General features: G+C 39.0%; 1 protein-coding gene across 1 annotated transcript; it reads right to left on the reverse strand.

The window, feature by feature from the left end:
- Positions 1 to 384: 384 nt before the first annotated feature.
- IL7R (interleukin 7 receptor) lies at positions 385 to 18112 on the reverse strand. Its single transcript, XM_070935949.1, has 8 exons — positions 18013 to 18112; positions 12793 to 12928; positions 10388 to 10545; positions 8214 to 8368; positions 4880 to 5054; positions 1629 to 1737; positions 1448 to 1523; positions 385 to 882 (listed from the first exon to the last, which is right to left on the reverse strand). The coding sequence occupies exons 1-8, from the start codon at positions 18110 to 18112 to the stop codon at positions 385 to 387; spliced, it is 1407 nt and encodes a 468-aa protein (XP_070792050.1).
- Between the last annotated feature and the right edge of the window lie 5468 nt (positions 18113 to 23580).

The following is a 23580-nucleotide window of genomic DNA, read 5'->3' on the forward strand; positions in this document are numbered from 1 at the left end:
ACTGCTGAATCATAATAAGGAAGAGGTGGAAATTCTCCAATATCTGCACCGTCATAATTCCTATCCAGTCATTCAGACTTGGGTTCTTGAAGCCAGATAAAAATAGCAGTAGATAGAAAATTAATTCCTAATTAGGAAAATTAATTCCTAATAATTCATTTTGTTCTGAATCTTAACTAACTTCAGAAAATAATGTCTGTGGAGATTCTCAGTCATCCAGGGTTGTCTCTTTTTCAAAGGGCAAATGGACTTTCTTTGTTTTTGCTTGAAGATGTTTCATTTCTCATCAAGCTTCTTCAAATCTGTTCTGAAGAAGCTTCTTAAATGAGAAATGAAACATCTTCAAGGAAAAACGAAGTCCAGTTGCCTTTTGAAAAAGCACTCCTAGAGCCCCTTATTTTCAAAAAAGCTTGCCATTGTGACGTAGGTTTCTTCTTTATTTAATACCCTGGTCTCGCCATTGGAATAAGTGTGGTCACAAGAGCCTGTTTTTAATTCAGGGGGGAAAATGTGGTCCATTGGGACAATGGAATATTTACACAGATCATTGCTGTTCCAGCCGTGTTGGTCGGCAATTCTGCCCTCATTGTATAAATTGATGCTGAGGAGTGAATGATCGTCAGAGATGTTCTCACTTCCACCGTAGAGCTTGTCTTTCATCTCTGTTGACCACATTCCTTCATATGCCAGAGGGAGCTTCAACCATCCATGATGAATATGGTTGAAGTTACTTTTTGGTTCCACCAAATCCTCAGTCTCTGCATCCAGATTATATGATGGGGGCTGAAGGTGGGTGACTTCTGATTTAGCCTGAATGCTCTCCACCTTATGGATGTCAACATATCCCAAACTCTCAGGGTTAAAGAAACTGGCGTCGGAGTTCTGCGCAGATAAGAAGATATTTATCAGGGAATTAATTCAACACATTTCCAAAGTCGTAAAGCAAAGACATTAATTCATTAAAAATATATATACAGGTAGTCCTCGACTTACAACCACAATGGACCCCAATATTTCTATTGCTAAGTGAGACATTGATTAAGTGAGTTTTGCCCCATTTTATGACGTTGCTTGCCACAGGTGTTAAGTGAATCGCTGCAGTTGTTAAATTAATAATGTGGCTGTTAAGTGAATCTTCATTGTCAGAAGGTCACATGATCCCAGGGCCCTACAACCGTCATAAATATGAACCAGCTGCCAAGTATCCCACTTTTGATCACGTGACCGTGGGGATGGTGCAAGAGTCATAAGTGTGGAAAATGGTCATAAATCACTTTTTTTTTCAGTGATGTAACTTTGAATGGTCATAAAATGAACTGTGGTAAGTATATCTCGCTTAGCAACAGACGTCTGGGGCTCAGTTGTGTTCATAAGTTGAGGACTACCTGTATTTCATTTTACGTTGAAGGCCTGCAAGTCTACTTTTTCCTGAAGTAAAAATACTAACCTTTCTTAGTTTGTGGCAGAATTTATCCAGAGTTTTTTTATGGTTAGGGATGGTGGGCCAAACAATTGCTTTGATCCTGAAGAAGATTAAAAACAATGTTAATTAGGAACAATCTTTCAGTCACCTTTGTGAATGAATCTTATATGAATTAGAATTGTGCTTTTTTAAAAAAAAAAATTACCTGTTTTTCCAAAATATTGGGACCAGAAGAATTACAACAAAAAGCACGAAGAAGCTTGCAATGGATACAGTGATCAGGACAACTTTATCTGGGGAAAGAAATCTTAGCTCTAAAAATAGATACAGTAAGAGATTTTTCTTTGGGAATCAAAACATGACATTACAGGTAATATCCATATTATATGAGACATCCATTAATTAACCTCCAGAAACTTATATCCTGCCAGGACAGAGCTCTGGTGCTGGATATCTTCTATTCCTGGGGTCTCCAACCTTGGCAACTTTAAGACTTGTGGACTTCAACTTCCAGAGTTCCTCAGCTAGCTTTGCTTTGCTGGCTGAGGAATTCTGGGGGTTGAAGTCCACAAGTCTTAAAGTTGCCAAGGTTGGAGACCCCTCTTCTGTTCTGTGCCATTAGCCTAGCTTCTGCCTATCTCGCTTATGATACATAGCGACGCTAGATTGAAGGTGTTTACATTATGACTCCAGGTCTCATTGTAACAATGCAAAATCTTATGTTTGTCTCCCATCTGACATTGCTAACCCATAATTCAACAAATCCAAGCAAGAAAGGTTGGAAGTACAGTATATGCTTAAGGAAAGAACACTGCAAAACCAATTCTTGCAGTCTTCTGCAGAAAAGACATTCTATAGAAGAGGAACAAAGAACAAAGTTTTGTTCTTCACTATTGTAGAAGGGAAGACTAGGTTTAATGGGACTAAACAACCATACGGTACATTTTACTTAAACACTGCATGAAAATTCTTGACTGAGTAATTCAGCAACGGAATGAATTAAATTGGCGACTTTGCTTCCACCAAAGTTCCTGCAGCAGAAGCTGGCAATGTCCAAGCTCCAATTCTTCTGATTATCAAGGACTCTTGGACTTCATGGTCTCATAACGTTCTTCTGGGTTTGTGGTGATACCTGTGGCCCCTGATTCTTGTTTGCTTTTCTTCCAATTCACCTAGAATTAAATGTCCTGCTTCTGACCAATCTCTTCTCTATATGGACTGAAAACAGATCCTAAATTGTCAACATAGTAGAATTACTCTATTATAGTACTCATTCCTCCATGCAGTATTACTTTTACAAAACAGCTATAGGGGGGAGGGATCTGGAAAGGAGGCATGGTGATTTTCCTGCCAAAAATTCTTTCCCACAGCTATTTGTGTCTTTGAAAAGTACATGATGAAAGAAATGTTAATCATTTAACATCACATCTGATAGGTAAGGCCTGGAGTTTGGTCATGATATATCGGCTATTGTCAATTATTAACTGGTATTGGTAGTAGTTATAACAATGGCATGTTATATTCAGAAAGCTTTGTTGATGTATAAATTTTTTGAACCTAATCAAAGTACAGGTAGTCCTCAACGTATGGCCACAATTGAGCCAAAAATTTATGTTGTTAAGTGAGAAATTTGTTAAGAGAGTTTTGCCCCTTTTTTACGACTTTTCTTGCCACATTTGTTAAGTGAATCACTGCAGTTGTTAAATTAGTCACATGGTTGTTAAGTGAATCTGGCTTCCCCATTGACTTTGCTTGTCAGAAGGCCACAAAAGGTGATCACATGATGTCAGGTATGCCTCCTTTCAGTACTCAAGAAAGAAAAACCCCGACTCCATTTTCATAGAGAAAGGTACTTTTACTGAGTATGAACTGAATGCAACCAAAGAAAAACAAGGTCTGAGGCAGTAGGCGCAAAAATTACCCTCCCCCCAATGGTCCAGTCAGGATTATCCAATCCACATCCCCCCAAGAGGTCATGTGGGGTGCAGCTTCCGATGACTCCATCCTTCTGGTATGCCAGGACAGTTGACCTTGACTGGTTATCAGCGTGCCTCCCAGCTGCAGAGAAACGCTGAGGAAAACTTTCTCCAATTTACTCCACCAGCTCACTTCCCCCCCTCCCAACTATCCAGACCGCTCCCCCCTCCCCCCGTTTCAATGGCAGCCGTAGCCAGCAAGCAATATAAAAGCGGAGGCTGACACATGACCCCAGGTCACTGAAACCGTCTTAAATGTGAGTCAGTTGTCAAGCATCCAAATGTAAATCACATGACCATGGGGATGGTCCTAAGTGTGAAAAATGGACATAAGTCACTTTTTTCAGCCCCGTTGTAACTTCAAACAGTCACTAAGTGAACTGTTGTAAGTCGAGGATTACCTGTATTGTTTTTCTTCCCTTCAATTGCATCTGATTCTCAGAGACTGTCTGGACAAGTTCCCGTTGAGGATTACTTCTGCCATTTTGCCTTTTTATTGACTCCACTCCCACCCATTCCTGGAGGACACCAATGTCTGGTTGAGCTACCAGTTTTTCAGGGCTAGCCACCAAATATTAGAAACATTTAATTGGATCCATGATGATTTAACCCATATGATATATAATTTTTCTCAGTCAGGATTCTGTGAATTTATCCAAATTCAGCTATTTACTGGGTTTAGATTCCAATTTTATATTTAATTCTGCATATATACGGATCTCTTCCCATTATAACCATACAAGTTGTTATCAGGCCTAAGTCAAGGCTGGAGATAGATAGATAGATAGATAGATAGATAGATAGATAGATAGATAGATAGATAGATGAAAGATAGATAGATAGATAGATAGATAGATAGATAGATAGATGATAGATAGATTGATGAGAGATAGATAGATATAGATGAGAGATGATGAGAGATAGATAGATAGACGATAGATAGATAGATAGATAGATAGATAGATAGATAGATAGATAGATAGATAGATGATAGACAGACAGACAGACAGACAGACGGACAGACCTCTTCCCATTTTAACCATAGGAGGTTTTTATCACGCCTAAGTCCAAAGGTGAAACAGTGAGATCAATCAAGACCCGTTCTTTATTTGTTTCCACAGAATCGAGACTAAAGCTAAATCTTCTAACCTAATAGATATAGCCTGGGGAATTTGAGGGTGTGGCTACCCTGAACCTTTTCCTCTGTTCTCCATCCTGTTCAGGACTGTTCAGTCTCTTGTTTTGGGCCCCTCTCTTTGGGAAGCGGCGATGTCCCCCTCCCCATTATTCCTTCTCCAGCTGCACCTTCCATCGCAGATGTTGAGCTCAGAGGGACAAAGGTCCAAAGTCACCCAATGAGTTGCATGATCAAACAGAAACTTCCTTGTCACAGTCCAACAGGTTCGCCATTGCGCCAGGCTATAAATATTTCTGAAATTCTTGATTTCCAATAAGAATTAAATTAAAAATCTGGACTCACTTATTCCGCTTGATGTTCTGGCTGAAGTTTTGAAATATTGGGATGAGCTCCAGTCACTCCAGTAGCCTTTGTAATACTTTCCGTTGGGCCTTGACCGAACTTTCATCTCATACATTACTTCTGGCTCAAATTCCTTCCCCAGAAGTTTTAATCTAACAAAATTAGATTCGGTGGTCTAAGACAAGAATAAATTTGAGAGTTTTGTGTTAAGTTAAACAAAAATACTCAGCTCCCTGTAACAACATTGTTTCATCTCTACACAGTGAAATCAGTGGTGAAATGTAAAATTTGTTATTACTGGTTCTGTGGGCGTGGCTTGGTGGGGGGTAATGTGAGTGGGTGGGCGTGGCCAACTTTTTTTTTTACTTTTAAAAGCATTTTTTCTACAACCTTAAGAGGTTGCAGAAAAAAATGATTTTAAAAGCCTCTGACGATCAGGCAACTCAGCTGGGATCGTCAGGCTTTTTAAGGCTGACGATCTCAGGGATCCCAACTGAGCCGTGCGATCATCAGAGGCTTTTTTTTTTTACTTTTAAAAGCATGTTTTCAGCTGAAGAAGTTGTAGAAAAAATGCTTTTAAAAGTAAAAAAAAAAAGCCTCTGATGATCACGCGGCTCAGCTGGGCATGGGCAGGGGGCGCCAGGATTTTTGCTACCAGTTTTCCGAACCACCCACGGTCATCGCTACTGGATCGGGCGATCCGGTCTGAACCGGGAGCATTTCACCCCTGAGTGAAATCCTTTTTACCTTAATGTATTTTTCAAATTCGGCTGGGAATATGACAACATCCTATACTGGCATCCAGTAGATTATTTTGCATCAAGAAAATATACTAAATTGTTCATGGAAAATGATCTGATTGGCGCATGATCAGAATGTTTGGCTGCATTCATATACCACAAGCCAGTAGTGCTTTCCACTTACCTTCACTACTGGTTCGAAACTGTGAGCGCGCGTGTGCGCAGAACCTTCTGCGCATGCGCAGAGCATCCGTGACAACGTCTGGGCAGGTGGGCGGAGCCTCCTTCCACTGCCGCTACCGGTTCACCTGAACTAGGGCGAACCGGTAAAAACCGACCACTGCCACAAGTGAAGAAGTATGGAAGTCACTTCTTTATTTTATTCCATTCATAGTCTGTTCTCCAACAAAATGTTGAAGCCCAGTGACAGACCACATACATCCATTTAAAAGATGGTTGTGTTTTTGGCTAATTTGGACATTGCGGAGAAGAATATCTAACTGAAATTCTGAACAGCCAATAAAAGTCAATATAGTTTGTTTGTTTGTTTATGAGAATTCATATGGCCGCCCACTCATTCTCAGTGACTCAGAGAGCTAATACATGTAGTCCTTGAGTTACAATCGTAATTGAGCCCAAAATTAGGAGCTCAATGACAGCCATTGCATTGATCAAAATTTGGGTGTTTGCCAACTAGTTCATATTGATGATGGATTGCAGTGTCCTGGGATCATGTGAACACCTTTTGCGACCTTCTGACAAGCAGAGTCAATGGGGAATCCTGCTTCACTTAACAACCTTGTTACTCACAGCTGCAGTGATTCACTTAACAACTGTGGCAAGAAAGGTCGTAAAATGGGGCAATACTCAGTTAATGAATAATTTAATTTTGGGCTCAATTATAGTCCTAAATCGGGGATTATCTGTACCAACTTTTGTGAAATGCATCTGGGACTGGGACAACGTAAGACATTCACACTCTGTAGTCATAATAGGCCGACTCAAGTCTTGGATTCAAAACAGAAGGAAACGTATTAGCAGAAATAAATCTGGATCTGCATTAGTTACCCTAATACCAAATCCTGCCAGAGGCCAAATTTAAAACTAAGCAGATGCTAAATTGGAAAGTTTGGGTCAAATTGAAAGCATTGCCCGAACAATGTTGGTAAGCTGAATTACAAATCTGTTTTGTTGTAATCAAGCAATGGTTTGCATTAGATACTAACAGAAACAATTTTTGAGGGGAAAACATTTCCTCAGAAAAAAGAATGTTTCTCGTTAAATTCTCCATGTTCCCAGCCAGTTAATTATTTTCATCACGAACTACTGGGGTAAAGTTGGATATAACAGCAGGGGGGAATTTCTAATGTTAAGAAGGAATAATTGAAGATTGATATTAGCAAGTGGTAACATTCAAATCAAATCAAGTTTATTACAGTCAAAGACCGGAGACCAGAACAAATAAAAACACTCGGGATATCCAGTTAAAAATTCTAGAATAAAATAATAAATAATAGATAAAATCTGTATTAAAATCCCAATTTGGCATCCAATCTGTTAGTTACACATGGCCTAACTATACTAGAATATCAATCCTTAAACTGTGAGGCCCGTAGTCGTTAAATACTAAAATACAAAAGAGTAATAATCCAAAAGGGTTTGCTACATTAGTTGTGTAAAATAGCTACAGTGAATTCATCACGTGTTCCAGACGAATCCCCAGTGCTGCTGTGCAGAATCTAGCAATTTGCGCTGTAATCACAATCTGTTCGTCCTTAAGCAGACACTGGAGATAAGTAATGTCAGCTAGGCCAGGATACCTATCCATTATTGGACAATATATTTTTTTTTTAAAAAAATATCTTTATAGAATGAGCATCATTCAAATATTGATTTCCATTGGCTTTTGAAATTAAAAATCTAGCCTATACTCCCTGTTAGAAGTTAAAACAGCTACTGGCTTTTTATTCACTCTAAACTTTTTAAATTTAGGCACAGGCTAAAGAAAAATTAACCCAGCCTCTCAGAACATACCGTATTTTTCGGAGTATAAGATGCACCTTTTTCCCCCCCTAAAAGGGGGTGAAAAAATAGGTGCGTCTTATACACCGAATGTAGCCCTGCCCACCCACTGGCCCCTACCCTTCGGTCTCTGCCTCACAGCAGTTACCTCCTTGCAAGCAAGCAGCAAAAAAACCCAGCTCCTTTCAGCTTCAGCATAGCCTAATTAGCACAAGTTGATTGGATCGGCCTCCTGACTCTCAGCTGATTTGCTCTCAGCTGTTTTGCGCAGGGCTCTCTGCTTGCTGCAAAGAGATAAATTGCTGGAGCAGATTTTTTTTTTCCCCTTGTGCTAATCAAGCTATGCTGAAAACGAAAATGAAAGTAAAGCAGGCTGTTTGCTGCAACGAGGCAAAATTGCTCAGAGGCAGAGGGAGATTTCTTTTTCTTCTTTTCCTCACCAAAAAAGGTAGGTGCATCTTATACTCCGAAAAATACAGTAGTTTGTATGGCATCATACGACAAACAGGCCTTGTTTGCAGGCATATCACTGAAAGCAAGTAGAAAATGCAAAACTACTCATTCTTACTCACAGTCCAGTTTGTATTTTCTTGTCGGTAGGCTAACTGATGTATTAATTTGTTTGCAAGGAATGCGTTTGCTACATGTGGCGTTGAGAATTGAACAAGATACTCATTTGCTTTTTCCTGGTAGGTGATATTTAGACCAAAAGGTGCTTCAGGTTTAACTGCAAAGAACAATGTAAAGATAAACAGCACATACACACAGAAAATCACACACCACATGCACGGATTCTTAAACTGCTGGCTGTTTAAGCAAATTGTCAACCCAAATTCAAATGAGTCCATGCAGTAGTCTAGAACCATGATGGCGAACCTATGGCACGCGTGCCAGAGGTGGCACGCAAAGCCCTTACTGTGGACACGCACACCATCGCCAGCTGCTTTTCTGGTTTCCGGCGCACCAGCCAGCTGGTCTTTGCAGGCACCAGAGCACCGGAAAACGGCCTTGAAATGGCCCAGAAAACTACCCCAAAAAAGGCTCTTTTGGGGGTTGTTTTTCAGGCCATTTTTCAGGCTGTTTTCTGGGCTATTTTCAGGCTGTTTCCTGGCCCATTTTTCAGGCCATTTTTTGGGCTGTTTTTGGCCTGAAAAACGTCCCCAAAACGTCCTGAAAAACAGCCCGAAAAATGGCCTGAAAACGGTCCCCAAAACAGCCAAAAAACAGGGCATGTGCGTGCCGCCCAGCTGGTCTTCAGGTTTCTAGCGCTCCAGTGCTTGCACATGCACGTGCGTTCCGGTTTGGGCACTCGGTGCCGAAAAGATTCGCCATCACTGGTCTAGAAGATTACCAGTAGTCTAGAAGATTACTAAGGTCTAGAAGACTAGAAGACCTCCAAGGTTTCTTCTAGCCAGTGGTGGGATTCAAATAATTAAACAACCGGTTCTCTGGCCTAATGATTTCTTCCAACAACCAGTTCACCAAACTGCTCAGAAAGTTAACAACCGGTTCTCCTGAAGTGGTGCGAACTGGCTGAATCCCACCACTGCTTCTAGCTCTATTCTCATTGATTGATAGTCCTTGACTAAGAACCATTCATTTAATGGCTATTTGAAGTTACGATACTGGAAAAAGGTGACTTATGACTGGTCCACACACTTATGTCCATTGCAGCATCCTCACAGTCATGTGATCAAAATTCAGGCACTTGGCAACTGGTAGGTAGTTACAATGGTTGTGTTGTCCCAGGGTCATGTGATTGTCATTTGTTACCTTTCCAGGGGGCTCCAGTTAATACAGGAAGCCAAAATTGCTTAAAGACCATGTGATTCACTTAACAATTACAGTGATTCACTTAACAGCCATGGGGAGACAAATGATAAATTCAGACCTGACTCATTTCACAACTGCCTTGCTTAGGAATGGACATTCTTGTCCCAACTGGGTCGTAAATCGAGAACTACCTCTTCATAAATGTGGATGACTTATTTGAGCGTGGGTAACTAATATTTTGACCTCTTCTCCTCCTTTACTCAAACTTCATCACCTCTAGACTCAGAATCCAACCAAAAAGCAACAATTATTAAAAGAAATTATTTCTACTACATACTAGCATGCCTGTTTTCATGCTTGTAAGCTACAATATATTAAAGCTGCAGTGATAGGAACGTGACCCCGGAAAGCCTGATTAAACAGGGAAGCTTCCTTCTGAGTAGTTATGCATACAATAATATTCATAAATTAATCAAACTTATTTTTTGGCATGGAAGCATCATTTCAGTGTTAATTCAGTGGCTAAAATACATATCTAAATAGTTAAGGAAATGATGTATTGTACTTATTTTGCATCTGGGAATCTAGAACAGTGTTTTTCAACCTCAGTAACTTTAAGATCTGAGAACTTCAATTCCCAGATTTCCTCAGTCAGCATACAATTCTGGTAGTTGAAGTCTACACATTGTAAACTTGCTGAAGTTGAACAAAATTGATCTAGAGGGCAATTGCTTTGAACTATGTACAATCTTCCACTTGTGCAAACAGATCCCTTTCCATGGTTTGGATCAACGCCATAACATTCTTCTGGCAGTAGAGATCCCATCTTCTTCCTCCAAATTTGGAAATGGAAGAACATAATTGGCCGCGAGTCTTTGGACCCTGTCTTGATATAACTAAACTTCATGTTGCCCTTGTTTTGAACAGGTTCAAAAATGAATCCAAATGGATCCCACACTATACATTTGCTTACCGATATGAACAGCTTTCAATTTCCGGCAGTTTTTGCAAGGATTGGTCAAAGTGATTGTCAAGCAAACATCCAAATCACCAATAAGATCAATGTTGTCTATAGAACAATTGCCGACAAGGTGATTTTTCATGAAGCAAGGTCGGGGTTGAGTCTCATACCTGTGACAAAATATGGTGTAGCAATGAAATTTTGGAAAACCTGTCTACCCAAACTGGATCTGGAAAAAATCGAAAAGCAGGATAACATAGACCTTCAGAGAGCTAGTCAGTTCATTAGAACTTACACTGTAGCTTGAAAGCTGCTATAGAATCTCATAGTTAGGAAACTGTAGTCATTGCAAGCTTCAGAGGAAGCATTGTGATTGTTTTGGTCATGTAATTGAGAGACCATGTGAGAACTTTGGGCAGAAAAATTACTTTTATAGTTTGATAGATAAGTAAAAAATTGATACTGAGTTAATTTGTGTTTACAGAACAATACACAATCTTAAACTACTCAAATACAACAGCTATCCTACACTTTTCCTGATTCACTGTATTCCAAACTAGCTGGACATTAAGGCAAAAAGATTCTTTTAATGTCTTCTAATTTCCCCAATTGACCAAATATTATATCTGAGGAATCCTCGCTTTCTACATTTCAGTATTGTCAGGTGTTCTACAAATGAAGTCATGTAATCAGTGGTAGGTTTCAAAATTTTTTACTACCGGTCCTGGGGTGTGGCTTGGTGGGTGTGGCTGGATTGGTGTGGCAGGGGAATGATACTGTAAAATCTCCATTCCCTTCCCACTCCAGGGGAAGGTTACTGCAAAATCCCCATTTCCTCCCGATCAGCTGGGACTCGGGAGGCAGGGAATAGATGGGGGCGGGGCCAGTCAGAATTTTTACTACCGGTTCGCCGAACTACTCAAAATTTCTGCTACTGTTTCTCCAGAACTGGTCAGAACCTGCTGAAACCCACCTCTGCATGTAATATATCTGTAGTTAAAATAAAAATGCTTTGAGTTGTGTTGTTTACATATGCCCCACCCCAAAAGAGCAACTGGTTAATAAGAGTATCCTTGGGCTAGAATTATTAGCAATAAGAAATCTTTTCTGTCTTATTTTTGACATCCATTCATTTTTATGGCAAAGTCCATTTTCCTTTACCAAACTTCATAGTCCTGAAAAGCCAGGAAAAATCATGTGCTTTATCAGCTAATTAAGTTAAAAGCAAGGGCCAACTTAATAATCAGCACTATTATGCTATATACAACTTTCTTGTAAATTTCTCAGTAACGTTAACATCCAGTGGTGGGATTCAAATAATTTAACAACCGGTTCTCTGCCCTAATGACCAGCTGGGTAGGCTTGGCTTGGTGGTCATGTGACCGTGTGGGCATGGCCAACTCAACGTCACTCACGTTGATGGGTGCTTCACCTTAGCTGTTACAATGTAATAAGGGTTAATCAAAGAGGCAGTTTCTGTAAGCAGGGCCATAAAGATTAGGCTAGAAACAACACCAGAATGCTTCCTTTCTGCCTTCCTTACAGGATTAGCCCTGTAAAGTGGAAAAAAACAAAATAAGATTTCTTCCAACAACCGATTCTCTGAACTGCTTAGAAAGTTAACAACTGGTTCTCCCGAATAGGTGCGAACTGATTGAATCCCACCACTGTTAACATCCTTTGCTAAAGTATCTCAAAATCTACCCTTTTTGTTTCTATCATGAGGCTAAGAAAGTTGCAGATATAGTATGATTTGAGGATTTATGATCTAAGACAGGGGTTCTTAATCTGCAACCAAAGACCCCTTAGGAGTTTGTGGGTAGATTTCAGGAGGTCCATGGATTTGGATGTAAAAAAAGATTACAACTTTATTTTTACTACCCTCTAACTGAAATTTAGCTTTTTTATTCAGTAATGAATGCAGGCAACCGGTTAATTTATGAACTCTAGATTCCAAAAACATTCAGAAAAATTATTATACATTGAAAAATAAAAACCAGAATATATTTGGTTATGTGCACTGTTTTCCCCAAACACATGTAATTTGGTCATAGTCAACACAGCTTGCATTTCAAAAGTGCTTTTGTGTTTAAAAATCCATTCAAGGCATTCTAGAGCTCTAGAATTCATTGTCTGATCTCCATTAAGTCTTTCCTGTACCAATATATTTTCTTTTATGCATTTAAATATATTTTTCTGAGAAGTAATCTGTAGGTTTTACTAGACTCTAAAAACAGATTAAGTTAAGACTAGTTAAGCATTCATCCGCAGACCAAATAAGTATCCCACAACCAATTTCTGAAGCTACAGGACCCATCCCAAATCGCATCCCCCAAATTCTGCAGCCAATTTTTTTCATTGTATTAATCTTCTAGCACCCAAGTAATAATGTTTGAACACATTATACAAGTTCTTACACAGAAAAACTGGCATTTGTCTCATTCAGGTTCATCTCTGTCCCAGTAGCATCACAAATTACGAAAGTGCTTTCGAATACTGGCATTTGAGTGAAACACTTAAAGCTGCTTTCTTGCTCATCGTCCGCACAAGTACCTAAGGGGAAAGAATCACAAGATAAATCCCTCAAATTTCAGATTTAAAGCACTTTATAAGGAGCCTTGTCAAACAAAGTAGACTACACAGATTCATTCCTGAAAATGAAACTGACTTCTTTCCCTCCATTTCTTCTTCTATTTAATTATTATAATGTTTAGGACATTATGTGACTTACCACCAAGAACGCAAGAATGCCTCCTCTGATATTGATATGAGGAACTAAAAAGAAAATCCAAATGATAGGTCTCTCTTGAAGGAATACAGAAAACAAGTTGTGTGTGTGTGGTTGCATTTGAAATTCCCTTTCAAGAAACCAACAGTTCCTTCTTTTTGATGTTTTTTCAGCATCCTGTAAAACTCCTTGCTTTTCTTGTAAGCTTTGTCTGTTGAATTGACTTCATGTTAATTAATTCACTAGCAAGTAAGTTTTATTTTCTCAGTGCACTGGATGCTTTTAATTTTATCACTTTTCTCTTGATAAAATGAGCTGTAAGCATAAAAAAAAGAAAGCGATTGCTCCCTGGTTAATAAGGTACTTAAAGAAAAGTGCCAACACATTCTTCTCTAGATCAAAGAATTTAGACTACCAAGAAAACTTTTGAGCAATTGCTCTTTTCTTATGACTCATGGTAATTGCCCTTCTTATTTCATCTGCATATTCCCTAGAATGCTTGCACAGCACTAACGTAAAACTTTTCAAGCTGTAGGTTGCAGAGGTCATCCTGCAATGTGAAAATGTAAAGGATACTGTGGGACATAGTTTGCATACACTTTATGAAGCAGATTTTGTGGGAATTTCTCAACAACAAATGGGCATTTTCATCAAACTTTGCTCAATTAATTTTTTCCCTCATAACTTGCTGCATAGAATAGAATCATTTTGGAAATCCACAAGGACTAAATTATAATAGCATTTTTTTTTCTTCTGGTAAATATATAAATCCATATTGAAAGTACTGAGAGCAGAGGGTAATTTTAAACCTTTTCTGAAGAGCACTTGTGATACTAACAGATTCTCATTTTAAAACCCAGTGCAAATTTGCAATATCGCTTGGAAAATGGAAGAATTCTTTTTCTCCCGTGAATGGTACTTTCTCAGTCTGCTCTGTCCACTATGAGTTTACCTTAGCATAACGTTCAGCAATGCCTGCTCTTTGATACATGCCTGATGTATTGTTTATCCCATAGATCAGAGGTCTTCAAACTTGGCAGCTTTAAGACTTGTGGACTTCAACTCCCAGAATTCAGAATTCAACTCCCAGCATAGCTGGCTGGAGAATTCTGGGAGTTGAAGTCCACAAGTCTTAAAGCTGCCAAGTTTGAAGACCTCTGCCATAGATGATTGGGATAAACAGATGACATCATCTAACCAAAAGTGCATCGTACTAGCAATAATAAAGAAACTAGGTTTCTTCCTGGATATTATGCTCCTATAAATCCACAGAGCAACCCATGCCACCAGACTTTCCATGAGAAATGCATCCACATTCTATCCAAGACAATTGTGTGTATAAATCAGGTAGATGGATACATAAAACTCCCAACTACTACTAAGAAAAAGCCTATTTTAAAAGTGTTGGCTAAGTTTGAGACTCAGCGCATTAAGAAAACCAGCCATTATAACAAGGGTTAAAACTGTCCATAACAACAATAGCTTATAATCACCAAAGGTTTTCTGGAACAACCAGAATTTCATAAACTCTAAGGGCTGGAACGGAAGTAATTTTAAGTAAAATATTCTTTCGGGGTGGGGATGGAGAGGGAAAGGCCTACTTGTAGGGCACCTGATGCCCTACATTCTCTTAGAATAGGGATCATACCCTAGTGATCCCATACTACTGAAAGCATGGAGTTCTGAAGATACATTCAGCTAAGCTACACAAGACTTTAAAGATGACAACCAGTACCTTAAATCACATCTGGAAGTCCATTGGCAAGCAGCTCAATTCTCACCAATTTCATCCTACTAGTGTTACATGGGCAAAACAGAGTGTGGCTAGTTTACTCAACTGCTGCATTCTAGAGCAGCTGTAGCATCCATGTGAAAATATTGTAGTAACACGTCTGGGATGTGACCCAGACATGAATGACCATGTACAAGGCAGTCATAACTGGTACATGAGATGAACTTGGGCAAAGGTCCTCTTGGCCACAGCTGCCAGATCCTGTTTAAACAGAAGCCATGAGTTCAAAAGAACCCCCAGATTACCAGTTCCAAATGAGGGAGTGTAACGCCATCCAGAAACCAAAGATGGAATATCCTATTCTTAGATGGTCTATGAACCCAAAACACCTTGGACTTGCTGTGATTAAGCCTGAGTTTATTCCTCCCAATCCAAAACCTAGCAGGCTCCTGGCACTTGAACAGCACATGGCCTATTCAGCCTGGGGAAATGTACAAATGTATATCATTAGCATAACAGATGAAATGTGATCCATGTCAATGGATGAGCCCCCCCCCAATTAATGTGGATATTAAATAGGAGAGGACAGAGAATTTAGTTGAGAGTTCACCCCACAACTGAGGCCTTAGAACTCCCGTATCTCCACTAGAACCTGTCCCACATGGGGAGGACAGTCACTATAAAATAGTGCTTCTTATTACCAATACCCAAAAACAGTTGAGGATTAATTTTATAAATAATCTCAGCTTGATTTTTGTTCTTATTACTTTATTAACTGCCAAGGAGGTGAAGGAGAAAGCAGGAGAGAAGGAGAAAGAAGAAGTTTATTATTGTTATTGTTATTGTTATTCTTATTCTTATTATTATTATTATATACACAAAAATGACAGTATACACAGCAAACGAGATGACCATGCTGGATTTCGTATCACAAATCACTAGTCGAACACTTCCCAAGCGTTTAGGACTGTGTGATGTATCGGCGGATTATGCGAGCAGATCCCAGTAAGGTGGCCTTCTGCAGCTGACCAATGGTGATCTTGTCAGCACCAATTGTTTTTAAGTGCTTGCCTAGGTCTTTAGGCACAGCCCCCCGTGTGCCGAGTACCACTGGGACCACCTGCACTGGTTTATGCCAGAGTCTCTGCAGTTCTATTCTCAAGTCCTGATATCTGGTGACTTTTTCAAGTTGTTCCTCGTCGATTCTGCTGTCCCAGGTATGGCAATGTCAACGATCCACACTTTTTTCTTCTCCACAATTGTGATATCCGGGGTATTGTGTTCTAAAACTTTGTCAGTCTGTATTCAGAAGTCCCACAGCAGTTTTGCATGCTCATTTTCGACCACTTTTTCAGGCTTATGATCCCACCAGTTCTTTGCTACAGGCAGATGGTAGTTGTGACACAAGTTCCAGTGGACCATCTGAGCGACTGTGTTGTGACGTTGTTTGTAGTCAGTCTGAGCTATTGTCTTGCAACAGCTCAGTATGTGGTCAATGGTTTCATCCGCTTCTTTGCAGAGTCTGCATTTGGGGTCATCAGCAGATCTTTCTGTTCTGGCTTTGATTACATTTGTTCTCATGGCTTGTTCTTGGGCTGCAAGAATCAGGCCTTCTGTCTCTTTCTTCAATGTTCCGTTGGTCAGCCATAACCAGGTCTTTTCCTTGTCTACTTTTCCTTGGATCTTTTCAAGGAACTGTCCATGCAGTGCTTTATTACATCAGCTGTCAGCCCGAGTTTGCATCGCTGTTTTCCTATATTAATTCTTGGTTTGCTGCACTTTGAACAGCTTCCTATTATTATTATTATTATTATTATTATTATTATTATTATTAATAATAATAATTTATTTATTTGTCAAACACTTATAAGATAACAGATATAAGTATAAACACGATTATGAATACAGGAAATGGATACAAATAAATGGGGACAGTAGGACAGGGATGGTAGGCACGCCCCTTACAGACCTCTTAGGAATGGACTGAGGTCAACAGTAGACAGTCTAAGGTTAAAGTTATGGGGATGAAACCACAGAGTCAGGTAGTGCATTCCAGGCATTGACCACTCTGTTGCTGAAGTCGTATTTTCTGCAATGAAGTTTGGAGCGTTTACCTTGAGTTTGTATCTATTTTGTGCTCATGTATTGTTGCAGTTGAAGCTGAAGTTTTAGTTTTTCATTGTCTGTTTTATGAATTAAGTTTATTGCTTTTGGCTTTAAGAACTGGGCATTCTGTCTAATTACCATGTAATTTGCTAAATATAACCCTGCATAGGGGAGATTTTTTCGAAAAGGGAACATACGTCTCTAGCTTGAAACTTGCCTTTACATAAAACCCCTTTGTACAGTGCCTTGTCTGAAATTAATCAAGAATCCTGTATACAAAAAAGTTTCTTGTGCCTGCATATTTCATTAATTGTGTATGATGCGATGCTTTTATAAACATTTGGTGAGTCTCCCCATTGCAGAGAGACATAATGTTGCATTTTTCAGAGTAAGTTTCTCATCCTAGCCCAAGAAAAATAAACTTTAAAGCACCCAGGTTAAATGCACATCCCTAATTAAAGACAAAGTGCTAGTTGCTTCCTCCAGCAATTGTCCCTGACCATCTTAATAAGATTATTAAGGGCCTGAAAGAATATGACACACAGCTGAATACTGAAAAATTCTGGTTCTTGCTGGGTACTAGAATTCAGGTTTTATTTAGCAGCATTTTTCAGCTGGTGGCTTGAACCTTTTTAAGAATGCTGATTTATACAATAACAATAATAAAATCTAAACTTACATTACTTTTTGTTGGCAAAATTTAGGAAAACAAGCACCAGCGTTATACTCTGAAAGAAAAATTAACTCTGTGCTATATTTCTAATATAGTAAATAATATTTATTCCAATAATAAATGTTGATTGAGGGTTAGAACACCAGTGCCTACATCTGATAATCGTGCAGCAGTTTGTTGTTTCAAGTTTAAGTTTAATGCGATTTATTGTTGTATTTATACACACTGATTGTAAATTAAACTAAAAACAAAAGTATACAATAAATTAGTACATCAAGGTGGCAGGATATTTGCCTTTCAAAATACACAATAACAAGATTCTTTGCATTACATATTTGGAAATTTTCACTTCCCTTGTTTGGAATTTTTGCGAGAAGGAAAAAGTTGGAGTGACTTACCATATCCTATAGATGTTTCCGACCCAGAGCCACTTTCTGAAGAAGTAAAAGGAAGGAAGATAAAAAAGTAGGTGTACACAATCAGATTTGGTTTTGCCATCTTTTCACGTTCACATTCTTTCTACCTTGCAGGAGGAGAAGAGAAACTAAATATGAGAAACATCAGCTTGCATTGTGATTTTATAACTCCTTCTAGAGTGCACTCATGAATAAAGTAACCACAGGCAACGGGAAGTAAAAACATACAGACAAGTAGGCAGGGGGTGAAACAGGAAATCTACCCCAAAAAGTGCTTGTGGAGGAGTGAACTAAGATCAAAGGATACTACTATGGTCTGTGTAGTCTTAAGTACTATGAAAAGTGCTCTCCTAATCAACTTCTCTTGATTGAAGTTCCCATCTTGAACATCTCATTGAGATGGAACTAAGATTTACTATAAGTTAGGCAAATCTATTAACTTCATTTCCTCATCCATTCTCTCTCTTTCTCTCTCCCCCTCTCCTCTCCTCTGTCTCTCTCTCTCCCTCTCTCTAATTTAATTTTGAGGTTTTTCTATCTCATCCATGAACAAAGTGGCAAAGTTTGGTTACGAACTCCCTCCTATGGTTGTTAAATATCAGCAATGTTTAGGGGAAAAAAAAACTATTTCATCCAAAGTCTATGTCAAGGCTCCAATTAACGAACTCAAGCAAATCAGAAATCTGAGGCTTGGCTCCTTCTCAAAGGTCTTCTTTAATGAGTATATCATATCAGCATAGCTTCAATGGCACAGCTTCAATGGAAACCCAAATCTAAATCTTTCCCGCTGTTTCAGTATAATTAAACTAGGAAATAACCCAAAGTGTCATAGGTCACGTTGGCCAATTGGGTTAACTGGCGAGCTCTTCAGGCACTCCTTCCCCCAACCTTATCTGTTGCCAGTAGAGATGACCTTGGTTCTCATGAGAAAGCTCTTTGTTATGTCTAGTAATGCATTTCAACCTCCTTCCCCCCCCACTTCCCCCTCTGTGTGGCAACTGAGGAACAGAAAGTAGCTGCGTCCAGGTTCAGTTCGAAGTCGACAGTCTAGTTAACTAGGCAAGCATTTGAACCCAGTAGATCCATGCAAAACTCTCACTTTTGAATGTTTTGGGGTCCCCCCCCCGATTGGTTTGTTTTTAAATCTCAGGTTCTCTCCACCAATCTTGAACATGCATTTGCAAATGTTTGCTATGTTTTTTTAAGAGTGAAGGAAAGAGCAGCTTCTACCATATCAACTCACATATGGGACAGGCTGTCCAGAAGGTCCATCAGTAGAATGTATGTAGGGCTCATGAGGGTGAAAGTGGCCCAATTCCTTTTTCTCCCTGTCTGCATTGATTTGGAGGAGAGTTTGCTGTATTCAAGTCAAATAATACAGCTGTACTTATGTTCAAATCAGTGGGAGATTATCTCTTCTTCCCTAAAAGTGGGAAGGTCAAAAAGAGTTTCAGTTCTAGTATCTACTGTATCTCTAATGTCCTTTAGTGCATTCAGCTGAACACCTGGATACCACACTCACATGGTCTTCTTTATTGGGAAGTTCTAGGAAGTGTCTATGAAGATTCTCAATCATCCAGGCCAAGGTTGCACCAAAGATGCTTTTCCAAAAGGCAACAGGACTTCCTTGGCTTTTTCCTTGAAAACGTTTCACTTCTCATCCAAGAAGTGGAACTGAAGAAGCTAAACCAGCTTGGCTTTATCATCTGTAGACCAGAACTTTGTGAGGAAGGCTTAAAAGACAGAAATGATTGCTTTTTTCTCCTTCACAGGCTGTTTTGTAATCTTTCCTGTCAGTCAAATAACGAGAGGTCTTCAGGGCAATCAAATAATCGGCAGGGTTTTGGAAAGGAAATAGTTTCTCACTGAAATTTTTAAAATCCTTTTTATCTAGTTTTTTTTTTGTTAACGTTTATAATGTTTTAAATTTGAACGCTTACTGTTTTTAATGTTTTAACAATTTCACTGTTGTATATTGTTGTTTTATTATGCTATAAACCACCCAGTCAATTGGCAATAGAACGGGAGACATATAGATTTAATAAATAAATAAATAAATTATCATTTCTTTCCAACATTTTACAGGTAGTCCTTGGCCTATGACCATAATTGGGATGAGAATTTCTGTGGTTAAGTAAAGTGGTTGTTAAGTGAATTGTGTCAATTTTACAGACTTTTTTTTTTTTGCCATGGTTGTTAAGCAAATCATTAGTTTTTAAGGGACTCAAACGGCCAATGGAGCAATTCCAGCTTTCCCCATTGACTTTGCTTGTCGGAAGCCAGCTAGAAGATTCCACATGGTAATCACATGATTCTGGGACACTGCAACCGTCATAAAGACATGCCAGTTGTCAGGTGCCCAAATTACGATCACGTAATCATAGGAATGATGCAATGGTCGTAAGGGTAAGGGCCAGTCGTAAACCGCCTTTTTCAGTACCTTTGTAACTTTGAACTGTTGCTAATTGAACGGTGAGTTGAGGTTGAGGCTAAGTTGAGGTCTATCTATATATACCCTGTTTCCCCCAAAATAAGACATCCCCTTATAATAAGTCCAATCGGGCTTTTCAATGCATGGCAATAAGGCCAAGCGCTTATTTCAGGGTTCAAAAAAATATAAGACAGGGTCTTATTTATGGGGAAACACGGTACTTGCTTGGCCAGAAATAAGTATGTGGTCCTCTTTTTCCCAGGTAGAAAGCAATCATAGATAGGGCAGGGTAGTAAGATGTCCTTCTCATAGTCTTCCAGAGCTTTAGCTTCAAAGCTTAACAATTGTTTTAGGAGCTTCACAAGCGTCATAAAGCTCAGTGATAGCTTTAGGAACTTCATAATAAAGAAAGAAAAACTATGTGCAACATGTAGCTTTGTCCTCATATAAATACAGTAATGTAACATTTTTAATAAGGACAAAAAAACAGAACCCTGCAGGACTTATTTACCGAATCTCTCATTCTCTTGGTACAGATTTGAGACTGCTTATGCAGCACATGTGGCCTTGTGACACACATTTACCTGTGGTTTGTAATACTGCTTACAATTACTTAATCCGAAGAACCACAGGGCTGGAAACGTTAACTAGAACAAATCAGTGTATGGGGCCCACATTTTTCATCTGAACCAGATTTTTGTAGGGTTTTTTTTTTTTTTATGATCTGATCAGAAAATTTTCTTCAAGTCCTTAACTGCCAGTCCTAATACATCAATGTAGCTGATTATTTTAAATCAACAAGCTTGATTTCACTGTCTCTGAATTTAGCTTATTTTTGTCTTTATGCTTCATTTTTTTCTCCTTTTCCCTTCAGTTATACATTCCCAATCCATGCTCCTTTGCCATCGCTCATTTAGAGAAGTCATATCCACAGGAGTATCTTCAAGGAAGAAGGTTGATCAACAAATTGAGACAGCAGATGCAATCGAAACTCTAATTCTTTCAACGTGTGTATCATGCCACACATTTAAAAAAGATGCAGGGGTTTAATTGTGAGGTCATAACAACTTTTTTTTTAAAAAAATACCACACTCCTCCCTGCTCCTGGAATGGTTGTTCCTTCATGAGGTTACTCAGAGCAAGCCAGGGTAGATATACTTCCCTTCACTATACCCTTGTTTTAACTTCTCAAACAGTGAGATTCACCCCATGTGAGGCTCCTCAAGTTAGAAATCCAAAAAAGAATGGCATTAGCACACATTTATTATTTAAAAAAATTGGAACTGCTTGTTCTACAAAGAGGAGCTGTAACCTTGCCATTTTTATTACACCATTGCTTTTGGGCCTGGCTACAAACACTATGGGTGCTGTCCAGATATTAATATAATCCAGTTTGATATTCATTTCGGAGAGAAAGTTTGTAGCCTGGTAACCAGCACACCTTCTAGATTTAATTTTCAGGTGCTAACAGTTGATAGGGAAGCACAAAGTCCATGTTGCTGTTCCTAACTCATGATCAACCTTTAAAGTAGGATTCAGTCAGGAATATGACATCAGAAGTAAGTCACAAGAAAACTCATATTAGCTTCTAGTATCTGGGCTGAATGCTTACTCTTTTTACAAAAGGTCTTAAAATAAAACAGGATTTTCATTCAGAAACCAGAACTTTTTCCCCTCTAGGAACTACATACTTATTTCTTAATTTTTGTTAGCCCTTAAGGATTTTATGGTATACCCTAGGTCCCACTGACATCGTGAATGAGCAGGAATTTTGCTTTCTTCCCCCGCCCCCAAAAGTAGGTGTGTTAAGGCTCCCAAAGATTTAACGTATGTATTATAAGCCCCATATTATTTTTTCTTATTACAAGAAATAAAAAAAAACCCTACCCTCTTCAAAGACCATTTTCTGAGGGTAAAATCTTGATGAAATTCAATAGTTGCAAAACTTGGCTGATACATGTAGGTAGATCTTTGGCTGCAAATTGTCTGTTTTTGTGCAATGGCACTGTTCAGTTTATGCAGACAATCATTAGATAATTGCACTGCAATAGTAGATTTAAACAAGGGCTAGAAAAGTGATCAGTAACACAGGGAGGAGCCTAAGGCATGGCACACGGGTAGTTTTAACTCTGTACATAATGCCCTTACAAGAAAGCCATTTTACCTAGCATTGTGTGATATTGTGTGCTCCAAAATAAAACTTATTTGGTTTGGGAATGCCTTTATTGGAGTTGCTGCAGCAAGAAAATAAGCTTTGTAAAAACCATATGGGTTGTAACATTGGGAGAATGAAGATGGAGGGAAGCAGAATATAATCCAGAAGAAGATAAAACATCTGTGCCATTCTCTATTTTAATATTTTTATTTGTACTTATTTTAATATTTTTATTTGTACTTTAGTGCTTCTGAGCTGTGATAACTATCACTATATCTGCCCCCTCAGAATAAAAGTAATCTGATTTTAAAGACCTGGGTGGCCCCACATGAAATTCTAATTGATTTGCTTTTAATATATGTGGTACCTTGCTCAATAGTAGTAACTGTGAGAAGGATCTTGGAGTCCTAGTGGACAACCATTTAGATATGAGCCAGCAGTGTGCGGCAGCTGCCAAAAAAGTCAACACAGTTCTGGGCTGCATAAACAGAGGGATAGAATCAAGATCACGTTAAGTGTTAATACCACTTTATAATGCCTTAGTAAGGCCACATTTGGAATTTTGCATTCAGTTTTAGTCGCCACGATGTAAAAAAGATGTTGAGACACTAGAAAGAGTGCAAAGAAAAGCAACAAAGATGATTAGGGGATTAGAGGATAAAACATATGAAGAATGGTTGCAGGAACTGGGTATTCCTAGTTTAATGAAAAGGACTGGGGAAGACACGATAGCAGTGTTCCAATATCTCAGGGGTTGTCACAAAGAAGAGGGAGTCAAACTATTCTCCAAAGCACCTGAGGGTAGAACAAGAAGTAATGGGTGGAAACTAATCAAGGAGAGAAGCAACTTAGAACTAAGGAGAAATTTCCTGACAGAACAATTAATCAGTGGAACAACTTGCCTGCAGAAGTTGCGAATGTTCCAACACTGGTAATTTTAAAGATGCTGGATAACCATTTGTCT

This window comes from Pituophis catenifer, unplaced genomic scaffold (assembly GCF_029215685.1).
Source record: "Pituophis catenifer annectens isolate HBS135680 unplaced genomic scaffold, rPitCat1.0.hap2 SCAF_2, whole genome shotgun sequence".
Classification (NCBI taxonomy): domain Eukaryota; kingdom Metazoa; phylum Chordata; class Lepidosauria; order Squamata; family Colubridae; genus Pituophis; species Pituophis catenifer.

What these genes read in the sequence shown, in the direction of transcription:
- IL7R (XM_070935949.1), bottom strand. Translation starts at nt 18,112, where the DNA reads ATGGCAAAACCAAATCTGATTGTGTACACCTACTTTTTTATCTTCCTT. An exon ending in GGAAACATCTATAGGATATG is followed by an intron (nt 12,929 to 18,012) that starts GTAAGTCACTCC and finishes CTTTCCCCTTAG; the next exon opens with GTACTTGTGCGGACGATGAG. An exon ending in ATTGAAAGCTGTTCATATCG is followed by an intron (nt 8,369 to 10,387) that starts GTAAGCAAATGT and finishes TGTTCTTTGCAG; the next exon opens with TTAAACCTGAAGCACCTTTT.